Source organism: Anolis sagrei, chromosome 5 (assembly GCF_037176765.1).
Source record: "Anolis sagrei isolate rAnoSag1 chromosome 5, rAnoSag1.mat, whole genome shotgun sequence".
NCBI lineage: Eukaryota > Metazoa > Chordata > Lepidosauria > Squamata > Dactyloidae > Anolis > Anolis sagrei.
In genome coordinates, this window is record NC_090025.1 from 193,348,539 (window position 1) to 193,370,429 (window position 21,891).

General features: G+C 43.9%; 1 protein-coding gene across 1 annotated transcript in view; it reads left to right on the forward strand.

Moving 5' to 3' along the window:
- The first annotated feature begins 11,451 nt into the window (after positions 1–11,451).
- The window catches only part of LRGUK (leucine rich repeats and guanylate kinase domain containing), a 109,111-nt gene continuing 98,671 nt past the window's right edge, over positions 11,452–21,891 (forward strand). The window contains exons 1-2 of the mRNA XM_060776409.2: positions 11,452–11,736; positions 18,833–18,940. Of these exons, the coding sequence (XP_060632392.2) occupies positions 11,458–11,736; positions 18,833–18,940 (387 nt within the window). The 5' untranslated portion in view covers positions 11,452–11,457. The remainder of the gene's footprint in view (positions 11,737–18,832; positions 18,941–21,891) is intronic.

The window sequence follows — 21,891 nt, forward strand, 5'->3', positions numbered from 1 at the left end:
AATGGTGTTCCATGCAGTCATGCCAGCCACATGACTTTGGAGGTGTCTATGAACAACGCTGGTTCTTTGGCTTAGAAATTGAGATGAGCACCACACCCCAGAGTCGGACACAACTGGACTTAATGTCATGATGCCAGGGCTCTGCCTTTACAGAAGCAGAGATGAACCAAACAAACACCCAGTCTGTATAAAACAATTTAATTAAAACAGCACTTACTTTCTGGCTGTTTTAATAGTCCAAAATATAAGACATAAAGATAGCACTCAGCCACAGAATATAAAACAAAAACTGACAGCAAACGCTACACTGTAGTCAAAGGGTCCAGTCTAGTGGTCAAATGCCAAGAGTTCAATGAGCAAAGTCCAGGGATCAAGAGTCATAATCAAAAGCCAGTCCAAGGATTCAAGGTTCCAGGATTCCAAAGGTTCAGGAGACAGGTAAGGATACTAAAAATCCACAAACCTGGGGGAAAACCAGCAGCATCTACCACCAAAATAAGACAAATACTCTTCTCCCTTAGATCAGTCCCAAGCCTAACTCCTTATATCCAGAAACACCCAGCTACAACCTATCTGTTGCATACCTCCACCCTTAATTACTTTCACCCATAAACTCTTACTTACAGATTACTCAACCCTTTAGAACTAACACTTAAATTAACCCTTCCATCATGAACTGCTAGGCCTACCACCACCACCAACTGCAGAACATGATACATGGCACTTAATGTCAGGGGAAAACCTTTACCTGTACCTTTACACAAAATGGGCGGGTTTATTTGCTTATTATTTATTTATTTGCTTTATTTCTATACCGCATTTTTCAGCCCAAACAGGCGACTCAATGCGGTTCCCAAACAGGCGACTCAATGCGGTTACCACCTAGTTACCACCTAGTCGCCACAAGCTCTGTCCAACTAACCACATGCCCCACTTAACTTTTCCTCCTTGCTTCCATTCCCACTCACAATTCCCATGGTGTAGGATGCTGCTCTTCCCATTTTATAGGTGAGGAACTGAGACTTTAAGGAAAGAGTGAGAAAAGAACTTGGCAAATGATTCACTGAACTAGGGATTTGGGAGTTATGAAGGCTCTGGTTAGACCACACCTGGAATATTGTGTCCAATTCTGGGCACCACAATTCAAGAGAGATATTGACAAGCTGGAATGTGTCCAGGGGAGGGCGACTAAAATGATCAAGGGTCTGGAGAACAAGCCCTATGAGGAGCGGCTTAAGGAGCTGGGCATGTTTACCCTGAAGAAGAGAAGGCAGAGAGGAGATATGATAGCCATGTATAAATATGTGAGAGGAAACCACAGGGAGGAGGGAGCAAGCTTATTTTCTGCTTCCTTGGAGACTAGGACGCAGAACAATGGCTTCAAACTACAAGAGAGGAGATTCCATCTGAACATGAGGAAGAACTTCCTGACTGTGAGAGCCATTCAGGAGTGGAACTCTCTGCCCTGGAGTGTGGTGGAGGCTCCTTCTTTGGAAGCTTTTAAACAGAGGCTGGATGGCCATCTGTCAGGGGTGATTTGAATGCAATATTCCTGCTTCTTGGCAGGGGGTTGGACTGGATGGCCCATGAGGTCTCTTCCAACTCTTTGATTCTATGATAAGGCGGGTAGACATTCATATTCTGCATCCTTAGCCATTGTTTTGCTTCCTCTCCACTTTGGGGCAATCTGATATATCCTACTGATAGCATGTTGCATGGAGAATGGTGGAGAGGGAAGAAAACCATCTGCAGATGGCAGTTTAGAACATCTGAAAGAGATAAAAGATGATGGATGAAACCCTGTATATTTATGGTATGATTGGATTTGGGGGCAGGAACAACTGCTACAAAGGATGCCGTCAAGAAACAGACCAGCCCAACCTTTATGAGGAACGTGAGCCGTCTGGAGGTGGTCTGATCAGCCCAGCATCTACCGGGACTCTTGGCCGTCTGGGGGACCTCTTCGTCTGCACCCAATTAGACTGCGCCGAAGCGGCCTAAATCTCACCCCCCTCTTAGCTTTCAAAGTGGATTTGATCTGGCCAATTGGCAAAGTGAAGGGAATCAAAGCCAAACTCCGAAGGAATAAGAGCATTAATTGCGAGGAGGGCGGGCGAGGGGACAGCAAAGATCGCTGCACAAAAGGACAAAAGGCACCCTGTCAAATCTGCGCATGAAAGAGAGCAGTCCCCCTTCTCCTGTTCCAAGGGCCATGCGAATTGATACTCCAGCCTTTATCCGAAAATTAAAGCCTGCTGAGATGTTAATAAGGAACAGCCAGTGAAAGAGATCTGAAAGATTATTTAGATATGTGTAATTATGGCTCAGCCCTGCATTCAGGAACATCACAGGGACTGACAGAGCTTCGACTCAGTGTCTTTAATGCTGAAAACAGGGCCACTTTTTTATTATTTTTGTGTTCCCATGCATCTGACAAGGGGACGAGTTGTGGCTCCATCAAATTGTATCAGCCAGCCTTTGTGATATGAAGTCTGCCTTCTATTTTTCAGATCACACATCCAGCATTAAATGTAGACACACCCCATGTTACTCTCAAAAAGTGTTTCTCAACCTGTGGGTTGAGACCCCTTGGGGGGTCACGAGGGGGGTGTCGGAGGGGTCGCCAAAGACCATCAGAAAATAAAGTATTTTCTGTTGGTCGTGGGGGTTCTGTGTGAGAAGTTTGGAAGTTTGGTGGGGTTTAGAATGCTCTTTGATTGTAGGTGAACTATAAATCCCAGCAACTACAACTCCCAAATGTCAAGGTCTACTTCCCCCAAACTACACCAGTGTTCACAGTTAGGCATATTGAGTGTTCGTGCCAAGTTTGTTTCAGATCCATCACTGTTTGAGTCCACAATGCTCTCTGGATGTAGGTGAACTACAAGTCCAAAACTCAAGGTCAATGCCCACCAAACCATTCCAGTATTTTCTGTTGGTCATGGGAGTTCTGTGTGCCAAGTTCGGTTAAATAGCATCATTGGTGGAGTTCAGAATGCTCTCTGATTGTAAGTGAACTATAAATCCCATCAACTACAACTCCCAAATGACAAAATCAACCCCCTCCCTTCCAACGCTACCAGTATTCAAATTTGGGAGTATCGAATATTTGTGCCACATTTGGTCAATTGAATGGAAATCCATCCTGCATATCCAATATTTTTCATTCATAGAATCATAGAATCATAGAATCAAAGAATTGGAAGAGACCTCATGGGCCATCCAGTCCAACCCCCTGCCAAGAAGCAGGAATATTGCATTCAAATCACCTCTGACAGATGGCCATCCAGCCTCTGTTTAAAAGCTATGATTATGATTCACATTATGATTCATAACAGAAGCAAAATTACAATTATGAAGTAGCAACAAAAATAATGTTATGGTTGGGGGTCACTACAACATGAGGAACTGTATTAAAGGGTCGCGGCATTAGGGAGGTTGAGAAACACTGCTCTAAAACGTCCCACGGCAAAACATTCACTCTGAAACTTGGACCAAGGTGCTTTCCAGTGAAGGGCAACCAATGTAGTTCATTGAATACAGTGTTTGGTCTTGAATGAGCACACACATCCTATTTAAATCCTACAAGGACCTATTGAGTGCCTGGCACTAGCATTTCATGTGACTCTCTGGACTTCCAGTTGTCAGCTATCAAGATGCTGGGCTGTCTAGACTTTGGTGTAATCTACTTTCGTTGTTATGTTAATTTACATCAGTCCCAGTTGAAATGCATAAGGATCCTTTTCTCATATAGTATACACTCCTTGGTCCTGGGGCATTGTACTCTTTATTAACCAAAAATATACCCAAAAAATGCTTGCTTGACCAGGGGCCGAGAAATAGTTGGAGACGGGAAAAGAGCCACAAGGAGGAAATGTGAATTGTCGAAGTCTTTCATGACCAGAATCACTGGGTTGCTGTGTGTTTTCCAGACTGTATGGCCATGTTCCAGAGGCATTCTCTTCTCCACATCTATGGCAGGCATCCTCAGAGGTTGTGAGGTCTGTTGGAAACTAGGAAAATGAGGTTTATATATCTGTGGAAAGTCCAGGGTGGGAGAAAGAACTCTTGTCTGTTGGAGATAGATGTGAATGTTGCAATTGACCACCTTGATTAGCATTGAATAGCCTTGCAGCTTCAAAGCCTAGCTGTTTCAATCAGGGCCAACTAATCACCTCCCAACAAAGGATTGTTGGATGCTGGATGGCCATCTGTCGGGGGTGCTTTGAATGTAATTTTCCTGCTTCTTGGCATGGGGTTGGACTGGATGGCCCATGAGGTCTTTTCCAATTCTATGATTCCCCTGGGAAGTAAGAAGCCAGACCTTGAAAACTGCTAGGCCATTAAATGCCAATCAATGTGGTCAATTGCAACACTCACACCTACCTCCAACAGACAAGAGTTCTTTCTCCCACCCTGGACATTCCACTGATATATAAACCCTTTTCCTAATTTCCAACAGACCCCACAACCTCTGAGGATGCCTGCCATAGATGCAGGCAAAACATCAGAAGGGAATGCTTCTGGAACATGGCCATAGAGCCCGGAACACACACAACCCCCCAAGGTGGAAGAACTTAGCCTTTCATTTTCTTTCTGGGTGTAACGAAACACAGAAAGAACGAAAAGAGCCATTTGATGCAACTCATGCAGAAATGCACTCCTAAAGCACTCTTAAGAGATGGCCATTGAGATCCTGTTTAAAGATCTCCAAAGTGAAAGAATCCGTCACTCCTAAGACAGTCTGCTCCACTATCAAACAGCTCTTACCATCTTTCAGCAATTGAGTATCAGCTTTGATTTCAGGCTAACTGTGCCCATCAGAATCCCCATCATTTCTCTGCACTTCTTCTAAATCATTCAGAAACTCTTTTTCTGATTATATCTGGCACATATCTAATAGCCAGTTGCTGCAGAGAGATGCCATGGAAGAAGCTTCTGCAAAGGATGAGCGAGGGAGCATCCATCCCCTCTCCCCCAAAGACGAGCAGGTGGTGGGTGTTGGTGGCAGCTATTGTTGTTCCTTTGAAGTCCGGAGTTTTTAATCATCCTTTCTCTGGGCTGAATCCCAGCGGAAAGGGACGGCAATTTCCAGATGGTGGGGACATAAACTCCGGGACCCTCGGATGGAGGGAACTCATTAACCTTGGCTGGCGAGATGCCAAGTTCCACAGAAGTTCGTGGAGCCCACCTTTGGGGGCTAACCCTTCCTTTTGTGAGTGCCCATCAAGCCGGTGGCTTCAGTCTTCCATAGATGCCTCACCAGCCTTGCCGTTAATCTGATTATAGGTGGCCTTTTGCACCTTGGGAATCCCACTCCTCCAGATGGGATTTCAAATGTGGACATCTGACGGATGGAGCTTCCTTCATGCTTTCCCCCTGTGGCCTTGGCAGGACTTTGAGATGGAAATCTTGTTGACCGGACAGCCAGAGGAAAGCCAAAGCAAGTTTGAGAAGAGGTAGTCAAACATATTATAGGGTTTGTTCCGAGCTTACAAATGGATAGACTCAATCGTGGAAGCCACAATTGCCCTGAGTTTGCAAGCTGTGAGTAGAGCTACTGATTAAAAGGATGATTTTTTTTTGTGGCGTCAGAAACTGCAAGTTGCTTCTGGTGTGAGAGAATTGGCCGTCTGCAAGGACGTTGCCCAGGGGACACCCGGATGTTTTGATGTTTACCATCGTTGTGGGAGGCTTCTCTCATGTCCCCGCATGAGGAGCTAGAACTGACAGAGGGAGCTCATCTGCGCTCTCCCCGGATTCGAACCTGTGGCCTGTTGGTCTTCAGTCCTGCCGGCACTGGGGTTTAACCCACTGTGCCACCGGGGGCTCCTAAAAGGATGATTTAGAGCAAGGATGGGCAAACTTGGGCCCTCCCTCCAGTTGTTTTGGACTTCAACTCACACAATTCCTAACAGCCTACCGGGCTGTTAGAGGGCCAAAGTTTGCCCATGCCTAGTTTAGAGATCTCTCATTCATAGGTCTACTTGTGGAGAGAAAAGGCAGTCTATAAATAAACATAATAATAATAATAATAATAATAATAATAATCTGAGACTTCAAAATTCAGACTGACATAGTTTTGGAGCATAATGCTTCGGATCTCACAATTGAGTTAAAAAACAAAGCATGGATAATCGATGTTGCAATCCCAGATGACAGCAGAATCAATGAGAAGCAACTGGAAAAGATGGCGCGGTACGAGGATTTAAAGATCGAGCTGGAAAGACTCTGGCACAAGCCAATCAAGGTGGTCCCAGTGGTGAGCGGCACACTGGGTGCAGTACCTAAAGACTACGGCCAGCACTTGAAAACAATCGGCACTGACAAAATTATCCTCTGTCCGCTGCAAATGGCCACCCTACTTGGATCTGCATGCATTATTCGCCGATACATCACGCAGTCCTAGACACTTGGAAAGTGTCCGACGTGTAATCCAATACAACAGCCAGCAGAGTGTCTGCTGTGGACTCATCTTGTGGTGTTTCTAATAATAATAATAATAATAATAATAATAATAATAATAATAATAAGTCATTTGCCAAAGGCCCAGGTCAACTTGATGGTAAATAGTAAGTTGAAACCAGCTGCATTTGCAGGCTGTCTATCATAGTTCATTTGGGGAAATGAGAAGTCGGGCGTCCAATAGCTAGCAATTCCAGTTGTCAACAATGATTGCTTTCACTAACGGGGAAAGGAGACATTGCCTTTCTCCAGCTAATTCTGTCCATTTGACTGATTTCCCTCGCCAAGGACTTTGGACAAAAGTCGCTTGATGTTTGTTCCGGTCTTTAGGGATTATTCACAACTTGTCATCACTTGGTTGCAAATCACACAGGAAATATTGTTGACTTTCATAAACACGAGTCTCCATTGAAGCATCACTTCAATGGGAGAAAAATGTACACACTCGTCATCCAACAATGAGAGGACTTTCTTGGCCAAATCAAATCTGACTGCTGGAAGAATCCAAGTCTGGATTTAGATTTCAGTGTGGGAAACCCATGTCCAGAACATTGCTTCTTGTCATCTCTTGCTTTAACCTACCTGACGGGGCTCCTACTAATTAGTCCCTATGTGAAGAGTCAGACAAGATACACACATTTACCTTAAATGTAATCTAATAGTGAGATTTGGTTTCTTGGCTGGACGGCACTTGGATATATTATTGGAAACTCGTTAGTTTTATGCAGATCCAACTGATGACTTTTGAATTATAATTTCAAGTCTAGTTCAACTAAGAAAGCCCACAACTAGATGAATTTGAGGTAAATGTGAAATGTTTCCACTAAAGAGCAAGTGGCGTTGAGACTGAGACAAGAATGATGCTTTCAATTGTCAATCTATTATTATTATTATTATTATTATTATTATTATTATTATTATTATTGGGTTGTTGTAGGTTTTTTCGGGCTATATGGCCATGGTCTAGAGCAGTGTTTCTCAACCTGGGGGTCGGGACCCCTAAGGGAGTCGCGAAGGGGTGTCAGAGGGGTCACCAAAGACCATCAGAAAACACAGTATTTTCTGTTGGTCATGGGATTTCTGTGTGGGAAGTTTGGCCCAATTCTATCGTTGGTGGGATTCAGAATGCTCCTTGATTGTAGGTGAACTATAAATCCCAGTATCTACAACTCCCAAATGTCAAAGTCTATTTTCCCCAAACCCCATCAGTGTTCACATTTGGGCATATTGAGTATCCGTGCCAAGTTTGGTCCAGATCCATCATTGTTTGAGCCCACAGTGCTCTCTGGATGTAGGCGAACTACAACTCCCAAACTCAATGTCAATGCCCATCAAACACTTCCAGTATTTTCTGTTGATCATGGGAATTCTCTGTGCCAACTTTGGTTCAATTCCATTGTTGGTGGGGTTCATAATGCTCTTTGTTTACATGTTAACTATAAATCCCAGCAACTACAACTCCCAAATGACAAAATCAATCCCCCCATCAACACCACCAGTATTCAAATTTGGGCATACCGGATATTTGTGCCAAATTTGCTCCAGTGAATGAAAATACATCCTGCAGATCATTATTTACATGGCAATTGATAATGTTAGGGTTATGGTTGGGGGTCACCACAACATGAGGAACTGTATTAAGGGGTCGCGGCATTAGGAAGGTTGAGAACCACTGGTCTAGAGGCATTCTCTCCTGACATTTCGCTTGCATCTATGGCAAGCATCCTCAGAGGTAGTGAGGTCTGCTGGAACTAGGAAAAGGGGTTTATATATCTGTGGAATGACCAGGATGGGACAAAAGACTCTTGTCTGCTGGAGCTAGGTGTGAATGTTGGTATTATTTATCCTCCCCTCCCATCCTAGTTTATTTTTGAACAAAACCAAACAAAGCCTCTTTTCTTGTTTGAAACTCAAAGGCACCTGGTGTCTCTGGGGCACAGAGGTTAAGCAAACAACATACATGCTTTGTAAGGGAATTGTGCTATTGCAACCATTTATAATGATGTGTATTTGTTCTTTTTCTGAGTCCCAGAAGGAGCAATCCTTGCTGAGAGGTATTTGGGCATTCAGGGGAGGGAAAAGTGAATTGTTTAATGCTCCTGGAGTCATTTGAAAATTCAGGTGATATCACAGGTAACAAACTCCCTCTCCTTACAAAATGTGATTGTGTATTTCCCCCATGGTAGTAGGTAGTCCTTGCTGCTGCACACCTTTTTTGTAACACAATGGAACAGCAAGGTCCATTGCAAATTCCTAGTTCCAACAGACCTCACTACCTCTGAGGATGCTTGCCATAGATGCAGGCGAAACGTCAGGAGAGAATGCCTCTAGACCATGGCCATATAGCCCGAAAAAAATCTACAACAACCCAGTGATTCCAGCCATGAAAGCCTTCAACAACACATTATTATTATTATTATTATTATTATTATTATTATTATTATATACAACAAGTTTGGTACACAGCGAAAAAGATCACTATGCTGACTTTTGTATTTGATCACACGTCAGACACTTCCCAAGTGTCTAGGACTGTGTGATGTATCGGTAAATAATGTGTGCAGGTCCAAGTAGGGTGGTCTTTTGCACCTGGCAGATAGCAATTTTGTCAGCACCAATTGTTTTTAAGTGCAGGCCAAGGTCTTTAAGCACTGCACCCAGTGTGCCGATCACCACTAGGACCACCTTTACTGGTTTGAGCCAGAGTCTTTGCAGTTCGAACAGTGTTGTATCATGTAAGCTTTTCCAGTTGCTTCTCGTCAGTTCTGCTATCACTTGCAATTGCAACATCGACGATCCATACTTTGTTTTTTTTCCACGATTGTGGAATATTCTGCTTCAAAACTCATTATTATTATTATTATTATTATTATTATTATTTTACTGACACAAAAGCACAGTATGTCACAGCAAATGAGATCTATTTGCTGGATTTTGTATCACAAAATCACAAGTTGAACACTTCCCAAGCGTCTAGGACTGTGTGAAGTATTTTCGAATGATGCGTGCAGCTCCAAGTCAGGTGGCCTTTTGCCTTATTATGGCTCTTATTATGTCATAGAATCATAGAAATGGAAGAGACTTCATGGGCTATCCAGTCCAACCACTTTCTGCAAAGAAGCAGGACAATCGTGTTAAAGTACCCCCGACAGATGGCCATCCAGCCTCTGTTTCAAAGCCTCCATAGAGCCTCTGCCACACTCCAAGAGCAGAGAGTTCCACTGCTGAACAGCTCTCACAGTTAGGAAGTTCTTCCTCATGTTCAGATGGAATCCCCTTTACTGTAGTTTGAAGCCATTGCTTTGCATCCTAGTCTCCAGGGCAGCAGAAAACAAGCCTGCTCCCTCTTCCTTAAGACTTCCCCTCGCATATTGATCTCTTCCGCAGGCTCAACATGCTCAGCTCTTTCAGCCGCTCCTCATAGGTCTTGTTCTTCAGACCCTTGATAATTTGAGTCGTCCTCCTCAGGACACATATCTGTACACGGCCCTCATCATGTCTCCTCTCAGCCTTCTCTTCTGCAGGCTCAACATGCCCAGCTCTTTCAGCCACTCCTCATAGGGCTTGTTCTCCAGACCCTTGATCCTTTGAGTCGCCCTCCTCAGGACACATATCTGTACATGGTGCTCATCATGTCTCCTCTCAGCCTTCTCTTCTGCAGGCTCAACATGCCCAGCTTTTTCAGCCACTCCTCATAGGGATTGTTCTCCAGACCCTTGATTGAGTCGCCCTCCTCAGGACACATATCTGTACATGGCCCTCATCATGTCTCCTCTCCTCCTTTTCTTCTGCAGGCTAAACATGCCCAGTTCTTTCAGCCACTCCTCATAGGGCTTGTTCTCCAGACCCTTGATTATTTGAGTCGCCCTCCTCAGGACACATATCTGTACACGGCCCTCATCATGTCTCCTCTCCTCCTTCTCTTCTGCAGGCTAAACACGTTCAGCTCTTTCAGCCGCTCCTCATAGGGCTTGTTCTCCAGACCCTTGATCCTTTGAGACGTCCTCCTCAGGACACATATTTGTACATGGCCCTCATCATATCTCCTCTCAGCCTTCTCTTCTGCAGGTTCAGCATTCCCAGCTCTTTTAGCCACTCCTCATAGGGCTTGTTCTCCAGACCATTTGAGTCATCCTCTTCTGCAGGCTCAACATGCCCAGTTCTTTCCGCTGCTCCTCATAGGGCTTGTTCTCCAGACCCTTGATCCTTTGAGTCGCCCTCCTCAGGACACATATCTGTACATGGTCGTCATCATATCTCCTCTCAGCCTTCTCTTCTGCAGGCTAAACAGGCCCAGCTCTTTCAGCCGCTCCTCATGAGGGTTGTTCTCCAGACCCTTGATAATTTGAATCTTCCCCCTTAGCTTTGAGTCAACATCTCCCCTTCCACACTGCTAAATAGTTGTTGTTGTTCATTCGTTCAGTTGTCCCTCCGACTCTTCGTAAGCTCATGGACCAGCCCACGCCAGAGCTCCCTGTTGGCCGTCACCACCCCCAGCTCCTTCAAGGTCAATCCAGTCACTTCAAGGATACCATCCATCCATCTTGCCCTTGGTTGGCCCCTCTTCCTTTTTCCTTCCATTACAGCCAAATAAAATCCCACATTTTATGCTTTGATCTGGAATATATGGCAGTGTGGACTCAGATATCCCACTGTGGGATAATCCCAGGCCTTGATATTCTGGGTTATGTGGCTGTGTGGAAAGGCCTCAAACCAAACAGGCCCAGTTCCCTCAGCCATTCTTTGGAGGCTTCATGGTTGCTAGGCAACGCATCGTCGCTCCTGATTGGGCAGCGTCTGGTTGCCAGGCAACGCATCTGCGCTCCCTATTGGGCAGGTGCTCCAGCTTCCTCTGGTTGCCAGGCAACGCATCCTCGCTCCTGATTGGGCAGTCGCTCCAGCTTCCGTGTGGTTGCCAGGCAACGGCGTGTAAACAAAGATGGCGCTGCCTTGAGGTGTTGTTTAGGCTTGTTGTTTAGTGAAGGCCGGGCCATGGAGGGCGGGGTGCGGAAAGGGCTGTCCCTGAAGGGCGCTAGCGAGGTGGTGCTGGGCCTGATGCGCTCCTGGGCGGCGGTGGGCGCCTCCTCGCCGCTCGGCTTCTCGCAGCTGCTGGGCCGCGTCGGGGAGCGCCTCTCGCGGGAGATGGAGGGACCCGGCCACGAAGGCCAGCGGGCCGAGGAGGAGGAAGAGGAGGAGGCCGAGGAAGAAGAGGCCGAGGAGGAGGAGTCCACAGAGTCCGAGCCAGAGCCGGAGCCCGAGCCTCTCCTGGAGGTCAGGACTCTTTGGGCCTCCCAGGCACCTTCCCCTGCTTCCCACCTTTCTCTTATGGATTATTTATTTTATTTACTACTAGCCGTCCCCTGCCACGCGTTGCTGTGGCCCACATGGGGATTCTGTGTGGGAGGTTTGGCTCAATTCTATCGTTGCTGGGATTCAGAATGCTCTGTGATTGTAGGTGAACTATAAATCCCAGCAACTGCAACTCCCAAATGACAAAATCAATTTTTTTTAGTGAAGGACATACATTGGGTTGGTAGGTGTCTTGTGTCCAAATTTGATGTCAATTCGTCCAGTGGTTTTTGAGTTCTGATGGTAGCACGAACTAACATTACATTTATATATATATATATATATATATATATATACACACACACACACACACACACACACACACACATACATACTAGCCATCGCCTGCCACGCGTTGGGGTTCCGTGTGGGAGGTTTGGCTCAATTCTATCATTGCTGGGATTCACAATGCTCTGTAATTGTTGTTGTTGTTCATTCGTTCAGTCATCTCCGACTCTTTGTGACCTCATGGACCAGTCCACGCCAGAGCTCCCTGTCGGCCGTCACCACCCCCAGCTCCTTCAAGGTCATTCCAGTCACATCAAGGATGCCATCCATCCATCTTGCCCTTGGTCGGCCCCTCTTCCTTTTACCTTCCACTTTCCCCAGCATAATTGCCTTCTCTAGGCTTCCTCATGATGTGGCCAAAGGACTTCTACTTTGTCTCTAGTCTCCTTCACTCCAATGAGCAGTCGGCCTTTCTTTCCTGGAGGATGGACTGGTTGGATCTTCTCGCAGTCCAAGGCACTCTCAGCACTTTCCTCCAACACCACAGCTCAAAAGCATCGATCTTTCTTCGCTCAGCCTTCCCTAAGGTCCAGCTCTCACATCCGTAGGTGACTACAGGGAATACCATGGCTTTGACTAGGCAATGGATCTTGGTTGCCAGTCTGATGTCTCTACTCTTTACTATTTTATCGAGATTGGACATTGCTCTCCTCCCAAAAAGTAAGAGTCTTCTGATTTCCTCGCCACAGTCTGCATCTGTGGTGTCTTGTTAGGTGTCTTGTGTCCAAATTTGGTGTCAATTCGTCCAGGGGTTTTTGAGTTCTGATGGTAGCACAAACTAACATTGCATTACTAGCCGTCCCCTGCCACACGTTGCTGTGGCCCACATGGGGGTTCCGTGTGGGAGGTTTGGCTCAATTCTATCATTGCTGGGATTCAGAATGCTCTGTAATTGTTAGTGAACTATAAATCCCAGCAACTACAACTCCCAAATGTCAAGATTATACTTTTCCCCAAACTCCACCAATGTTCATATTTGGGCATATTGAGTATTCGTGTAGAGTTTGGTCCAGATCCATCATTGTTTGAATCCACAGTGATCTCTGGATGTAGGTGAACTACAACTCCAAAACCAAAGGACACTGCCCACCAAACCCTTCCAGTATTTTCTGTTGGTCATGGGAGAACTGTGTGCCACATTTGGTTCAATTCCATCGTTGGTGGGGTTCACAATGCTCTGTGATTGTAGGTGAACTATAAATCCCAGCAACTACAACTCCCAAATGACAAAATCATTTTTTTAGTGAAGGACATACATTGGGTTTTTAGGTGTCTTGTGTCCAAATTTGGTGTCAATTTGTCCAGTGGTTTTTGAGTTCTGATGGTAGCACAAACTAACATTGCATTTATATATATATATATATATATATATATATATATATATATATAACTCTACCAGTGTTCATATTTGGGCATATTGAGTATTCGTGTAGAGTTTGGTCCAGATCCATCATTGTGGCAAGTTCTTGGTGGGATGGGCATCCCAAGCCACCTTGTCTCTCTCCTGAGGAATCTGTCCAAGGACCAAGTAGCAACAGTAAGAACTGACCACGGAACAGGAGACTGGTTCAAGATTGGGAAAGGCGTACGGCAAGGCTGCATCCTCTCACCCAACCTTTTTAACTTGTATGCAGAACACATCATGCGATGTGCGGGGCTTGATGAATGCAAAGCTGGGGTGAAAATTGCTGGAAGAAACATTAACAACCTCAGATATGCAGATGACACCACTCTGATGGCCGAAAGCGAGGAGGAGCTGAGGAGCCTTCTAATCAAGGTGAAAGAAGAAAGCGCAAAAGCCGGGTTGCAGCTAAACGTAAAAAAAAACCAAGATTATGGCAACAAGAATGATTGACAACTGGGAAATAGAGGGAGAAAATGTGGAGGCCGTGGCAGACTTTGTATTTCTAGGCGCAAAGATTACTGCAGATGCAGACTGTGGCCAGGAAATCAGAAGACGCTTCCTTCTTGGGAGGAGAGCAATGTCCAGTCTCGATAAAATAGTGAAGAGTAGAGACATCAGACTGGCAACCAAGATCCGACTACTCAAAGCCATGGTATTCCCTGTAGTCACCTACGGATGTGAGAGCTGGACCTTAGGGAAGGCTGAGCGAAGGAAGAATAAGGCAGAGTCCTGGCATCGTGACAAGACCAAATAAAGCTTCCAGGTTAGACCACACCTGGAATATTGTGTCCAATTCTGGGCATCACAATTCAAGAGAGATATTGACAAGCTGAAATGTGTCCAGAGGAGGGCGACTAAAATGATCAAGGGTCTGAAGAACAAGCCCTACGAGGAGCGGCTTAAGGAGCTGGGCATGTTTAGCCTGAAGAAGACAAGGATGAGAGGAGATATGATAGCCATGTGTAAATATGTGAGAGGAAGCCACAGGGAGGAGGGAGCAAGCTTGTTTTCTGCTTCCCTGGAGACTAGGACGCAATGGAACAATGGCTTCAAACTACAAGAGAGGAGATTCCATCTGAATATGAGGAAGAACTTCCTGACTGTGAGAGCCGTTCAGCAGTGGAACTCTCTGCCCCGGAGTGTGGTGGAGGCTCCTTCTTTGGAAGCTTTTAAACAGAGGCTGGATGGCCATCTGTCAGGGGTGATTTGAATGCAATATTCCTGCTTCTTGGCAGAATGGGGTTGGACTGGATGGCCCATGAGGTCTCTTCCAACTCTTTGATTCTATGATTCTCTATATATCTATAAATATATCTATGTAAAATAATAGGTAAAATAAGTATATTGAAAATATAAGTGACATTGTAAAATTATTAACATTACGGATTGTATAAGCATACTTATATTGCTAATATTAATATATATATATCCATTAGAAAAAAGAAAATTACCAGAACCATGCATTCTATGGGTTACTTTGTTACTTGATTTTGAAATTATAGGTTAAGTTGTGGTTTGGGCATTCTTATAAAGGAAATTATCAGAATTGTGTGTTCTGCGGGTTGCATTACCTTGATACCTATGGGAAACTGGTGAATTTCCATGGAGAATTTGAGAGACCAGGCATGGAAAATTACCGCCACCTTGTTGATGAAGGATTCCCTTTGCACATTATAGTAACTATGGGGAGAGATTGGTTTCTCTTGGATAAACAGGCAGCTCTCCAGGGAACATTATGGAAGGGCTTTTTATTATTATTAGTAGTAGTAGTACAGAGCTATTCGGATAATTGCAGAAGGAGTTAGGATTTCCTGGGATGAGTTCCAAAGAGATTGGCAAGAACATTGGCTTTGGAGATGGAATGCGGAGTGTTGGAAGTGAAGAAGCCTTAGCGAATGGGGACAGAGAGAGCCCTGGGGTGCAGGTCTGCTGCTTAGTTTTCTGGTTTCTTAGATTTGTATAACTTACTTGCTTTCTTCCTGCATGGGGAGGTCACCTTTCCTTGTTCCCAAACATCTTAAAACTTTTATTATCCTTTGTTTTGAGAAGGGAGCACCAGGAGGCTTCTCTGTCTCAAGATGTCTTACGGAAGAGTCAGTGTCAAAGTTAGCTAACTTTTTTTGCCTATCTACTCTTTTATCTAAGATGTATTGTCTGTAACAGTAAAATTAAGTTTTTACCTTTTTCAAAACTTTAGCAGAGCATCTTGTGTATTTTCTCTTCTGTTTCCAACCATAAGCTCACATATAGCACTGGTTATGCTGCATTCTACTCTGCTGTAGATACTAAATATTGTCATGCTTCCCACAACTAAAATAGCAGAAAAATTACTGGGTTGTTGTAGGTTTTTCCGGGCTATATGACCATGTTCTAGAGCAGTGGTTCTCAACCTGGGGTCCCCAGATGTTTTTGGCCTACAACTCCCAGAAATCTCAGCCAGTTTACCAGCTGTTAGGATTTCTGGGAGTTGAAGGCCAAAAACATCTGGGGACCCCAGGTTGAGAACCACTGTTCTAGAGGCATTTTCTCCTGACGTTTCGCCTGCATCTATGGCAAGCATCCTCAGAGGTAGTGAGGTCTGTTGGAAGTAGGAAAATGGATTTATATATCTGTGGAATGACCAGGGTGGGACAAAGGACTTATGTCTGCTGGAGCTAGGTGTGAATGTTTCAACTGACCACCTTGATTAGCATTTAATGGCTTGGAAGTGCCTGGGGGGAATCTTTTGTTGAGAGTGATTTGATGTGCCTGATTGTTTACTCTCTGTTGTTTTGCTGTTGTAATTTTTGAGTTTTTTTAATACAGGTAGCTAGATTTTGTTCATTTTCATGGTTTCTTCCTTTCTGTTGAAATTGTCCACATGCTTGTGGATTTCGATGGCTTCTCTGTGTAGTCTGACATGGTGGTTGTGAGAGTGGTCCAGCATTTCTGTGTTCTCAAATACTATGCTGTGCCCAGGTTGGTTCATCAGGTGCTCTGCTATGGCTGATTTCTCTGGTTGAAGTAGTCTGCAGTGCCTTTCCTGTTCCTTGATTCGTGTTTGGGTGCTGCGTTTGGTGGTCCCTATGGAGACTTGGTGACTTGGTAGATCAAATTACTCTTGGGGAAAAGAAATGTTAAGGGAGAGCTTTGCTTCCAAACTCTATTCCCCACAATCAAAACAACTAAAATTTCCCCTGAAACTGACTAAATGTGATCATGATATCACTTTGGGACCCCCAAATGATGGTGATCTTTATTTATTTATCTAAAACATTTCTATTCCTCCCTTCTCTCTCCGAAGGGCAAACATTCAGTGCCGGGACAAGAATTCATTATATGCATACATAAACATTAAAAAAAATTATCTCAATATTAAAATACACTGTTTAAACCATCTTGGTCATCTGTGTCTAATCTAATTGGCCTGGTAAGGTTTCCTACAGCTGCTTTATTGCCCTGTCCCAAAAGCTTGTTCCCACAGCCAAGTTTTTACAATTTTTCTGAAGGGCAGGAGGGAGGGGGCCGATCTGATCTCAGCAGTTAGAGAGTTCCATAGCCGGGGGCCACCACCAAGAAGGCCCTCTCTCTCATCCCCACCAATTGCGCCTGTGACAATGGCGGGACAGAGAGCAGTGACTCCCCGGAGGATCTAAATCTCCGCAATGGTTCATAGGGGGAGATGCGTTCAAACAGGTAAATTGAGCCGGGACCATTTAGGGCTTTATAGGCTAAAGCCAGTACTTTGAATTCTGCCCGGTAGCTAAAACAGGCAGCCAGTGGAGCTGACGTAACATGGGAGTTGTATGATCCTTATATGCCGTCCCAGTTATTAACCTGGCTGCCTTTTGTTGGACTATTTGAAGCTTCTGAGGAGTCCTGCTGACTTTTCTGATATGACACAGAAAAGTCAGCAGGAGCCAAAAATGACCTGGGTCGACATTTTTTGGATAAAAATTGTATGGTCATCCTGATGTTATTGTGAACTGCAACTCCCAATGTTCTTTGCCATTGGCTGTGCTGGCATTGGGATTTTGGAACTTGCAGAACAACAATATCTGTAGGAGTATATTAAATTTTGAGTCTCTGCAAATTTAAATCAGTATTTCATGGCATACATAGGTATCGACATGCCAGTGGGGGAACCGTCACCTGGCAACAGCAAAGCAAACCTTGGAGTGTTTGTGTGTTCCATCAACATGGCACACCCCACTGAGTAGATGCAGCAGATGGTTTCGTGAAATGGGACTTCACTGAGCAATTAGCATCTCTGTGGCCAATTAGTGGGCCTGGGAGGACTGATCCCTGTTGCGCTGTTGGCACTAACCAGGTCTGGACCTGATTGATGGGGGACCTCATGTCAAGCTCTTTGTGCTAACACTTGTTTGCTTTACCCTGCTACGTTATTCATTTTGTTATAATCAGACAGGGTAAAAGAAAATTTGCATTATCTCTCCAGTCTCTGGTGTATGGCCTGATGACAAAATTCCTTAATATGAGCTAACATGGACTCCACAAAAATAAATGATAGGTTATGGTATGGCTCTTTTGCCCAGACCACTACCTATTTCTTACTTGTGTGTGTATATGAGTAAAACTGTGAGTTAAATCTTGTAAAGCATTGTTCTACCCTTCAGACTTTTTTTTCTTCTTTGATTAGTTTGTTGTTGTTGTTCATTCGTTCAGTCGTCTCCGACTCTTCGTGACCTCATGGACCAGCCCACGCCAGAGCTCCCTGTCGGCCGTCACCACCCCCAGCTCCTTCAAGGTCAGTCCAGTCACTTCAAGGATGCCATCCATCCCTCTTGCCCTTGGTCGGCCCCTCTTCCTTTTACCTTCCACTTTCCCCAGCATCATTGTCTTCTCTAGGCTTTGCTGTCTCCTCATGATGTGGCCAAAGAACTTCCACTTTGTCTCTAGTATCCTTCCCTTCAATGAGCAGTCGGGCATTATTTCCTGGAGGATGGACTGGTTGGACCTTCTCGCAGTCCAAGGCACTCTCCGAACTTTCCTCCAACACCACAGCTCAAAAGCATCGATCTTCCTTCGCTCAGCCTTCCCTAAGGTCCAGCTCTCATATCCGTAGGTTACCACAGGGAATACCATGGCTTTGACTAGGCGGATCTTTGTTGCCAGTCTGATGTCTCTACTCTTTACTATTTTATCAAGACTGTTGATTAGTTTAGCATAACCAAACTGGGTTGTTGTAGGATTTTCGGGTTATATGGCCATGTTCTAGAGGCCTCTAGAACATAGCCATATAGCCTGAAAATCCTACAACCCAGTGATACCGGCCTAGAAAGCCTTAGACAATACATAACTAAACTGTTCTTTTTTCTTTCCCAGGAGGAATTTGATGGGGTGCTGGTTGAAGAGATGGTTGCTCAAGCCCTGCACAAACTGGGGCGTTCGGCCCCTGGCACACAGCATGTCTACCTCAGTCTTTCGCTTTCGGTAAGTTCATGTCAATAGCTTTGAAGCCATTGGAGCCACTTCCTTTAAACATAGCCCTGGGAGAAGGTCTGTATACCACCTTCTAGACCAGGTGTTCTCAACCTTCCTATTGCCACGACCCCTTAATAGAATTCCTCATGTTGTGGTGACCCCCAACCATAAAATCATTTTCATTGCTACTTCATAACTGCCATTTTGCTACTGATATCAATTGTAATGTAAATATCTGATGTACTTTCATTTACTGGACCAAATTTGGCACAAATACTCAATATACCCAAGTTTGAATACTGGTGGGGTTGGGGGGAGGGTTGATTTTGTCATTTGAGAGTTGTAGTTGCTGGGATTTATAGTTCACCGACAATCAAAGAGCCTTCTGAACTCCACCAATGATGGAATTGAACCAAACTTGGCACACAGAACTCCCATGACCAACAGAAAATGCTGGAGGGTTTGATGGGCATTGACCTTGAGTTTGGGAGTTGTGGTTCACCTCCATCCAGAGAGCACTGTGGACTCAAACAATGATGAATCTGGACCAAACTTGGCACAGATACTTAATATGCCCAAATGTGGACACTGGTGGAGTTTGGGGAAGATGAACATTGACCTTGTGAGTTATAGTTACTGGGAAGTATAGTTCACCTACAATCTAAGAGCATTCTGAACCCCACCAATGATAGAATTGGGCCAAACTTTCCACACAAACCTCCTGACCAACAGAATATACTGTGTATTGTCGAAGGCTTTCATGGCCGGAATCACTGGGTTGTTGTAGGTTTTTTCGGGCTATATGGCCATGGTCTAGAGGCATTCTCTCCTGACGTTTCGCCTGCATCTATGGCAAGCATCCTCAGAGGTAGTGAGGTTTTCTGATGGTCTTTGGCGACCCCTCTGACACCCCCTCGCGACCCCTCCAGGTGTCTCGACCCCCAGGTTGAGAAACACTGTTCTAGACTATCTGATCACATTGTTCTGCACACGTCTTCTCTTTTGAGTCCAAAAGTGTGCACTGCACTGATCCCAAAGTTCCCCTTTCTCTCTAAGACTGTAAGCTCATAATTACATTCAGAAGTAATAACAAAATAAGCTAATACGTCTACCAATAGAAGGCTGCCATGTACCATATTGAATGATCCCATCTCACCAAGTAGTTCTGTCAACCTGATGCAGTTGTCTAGGATCTTTACTGAAGCAGAGAAGGATCATTCTTGCTCGTCATGTCTTTTTTCTGGAGAGGTCAGGATTAAATGAAAGATACTAGCATGTGCACTATCCCGTTATTCCTTTAGTCTCATGAAAGATGGTACCACTATAAAGCATGAGTTTAAATCTCAGCTCAACTAGTTCAGATATAGGGAGCATTAGATAAATCTTCATTATTCTTGCTCATTTACAAGACTGTAGCAATACTAAGATGCTCCCTCAATACTTTTCTAAATTTATATACTACTAGCTGCCCCCTGCCATGCGCTGTTGTGGCCCAGTCTGTGTATATGTGTTTTATGTGTATATATGTGTACATATATTTGTGTATATGTGTGTTTCTGTATAAATGTGTGGTTTTGCGCATGTGTTGTAATGTATTTTTTTTTATTTTTTTGGCTTCTGTTGTGTTTTTCTGTGTTTTTATGAGTGACGGTCACTCATTGGCCTGATCGGTGTATTGTGTCCAAATGTGGTGTCAGTTCATCTAGTGGTTTTTGGGTTATGTTAATCCCACAAACAAACATTACATTTTTATTTATATAGACTAGCAGTCCCCTGCCACGCCCTGCTGTGGCCCAGTCTGTGTATATGTGTTTTGTGTGTGCATATATTTGTGTATATGTGTGTTTGCATATATATGTGTGTGTGATTTTGCGCATGCGGTGTAATGTAATTTCTGTTTTTTGGCTTTTAAAGTCTCTTCTGCTGTGTTTTTATGAGTGACCAGCCGTCCCCTGCCATGTGTTGCTGTGGCCCAGTTTGTATATATGTGTTTTGTGTGTGTATATGTGTGTGTATTTTGTGTATATATGTGTGTTTGTGTATATGTGTTGTTTTGTGCATGTGTTGTAATGCATTTTTGGGGGGTTTTTTGCCTTTTAAAGTCTCTTCTGCTGTGTTTTTCAGTGTTTTTATGAGTGATGGTCACTCATTGGCCTGAGAGGTGTATTTTGTCCAAATTTGGTGCCAATTCGTCCAGTGGTTTTTGAGTTATGTTAATCCCACAAACAGACATTACATTTTTATTTATATAGATTGCATGGCCTATGTGACAGAGTTCATGCACTTACAGATGAATCTCAACAGAAAGGAGGAAACCATGTACCGTATATACTCGAGTATAAGCCGACCCGAATATAAGCCGAGGGACCTAATTTTACCACAAAAAACTGGAAAAACGTATTGACTCAAGTATAAGCCGAGGGCAAGAAATGTAGCTGCTACTGGTAATCATCAGGAGGTTAAATGTTTTTGAGTATTTACACAAAACTGTAATTTAAGATAAGACTGCCCAATTCTGATTCAACCATTATTCTAACCTCCTTCAATGTAAATGTGCTTACCTATTACCTATAATGATAGAATAAAATAATAAATGTAATAACATGTAATAAAAATAATAATAGAGTAAATAATGGAAATTTAATAATAATAGTAATAATAATAATAAAGTAATAAATGTAATAATAAATAGAGTAAAATAATAAATGCAATAAATATAATAATACAGTAAAATAATGTAAATGTAATAATATTAATAGAGTAAAATAATAAATGTAATAAAAAATAATACTAATAGCAGATTAAAATAATAAATAACCTTGACTCGAGTATAAGCCAAGGGGGTTTTTTTAGCTTAAAAAAGGGGCTGAAAAACTAGGCTTATACTTGAGTATATACAGTAAATGAACAAAATCTGGCTACCAGTATTAAAAAAACCTCTAAAATCATAACAACACTAA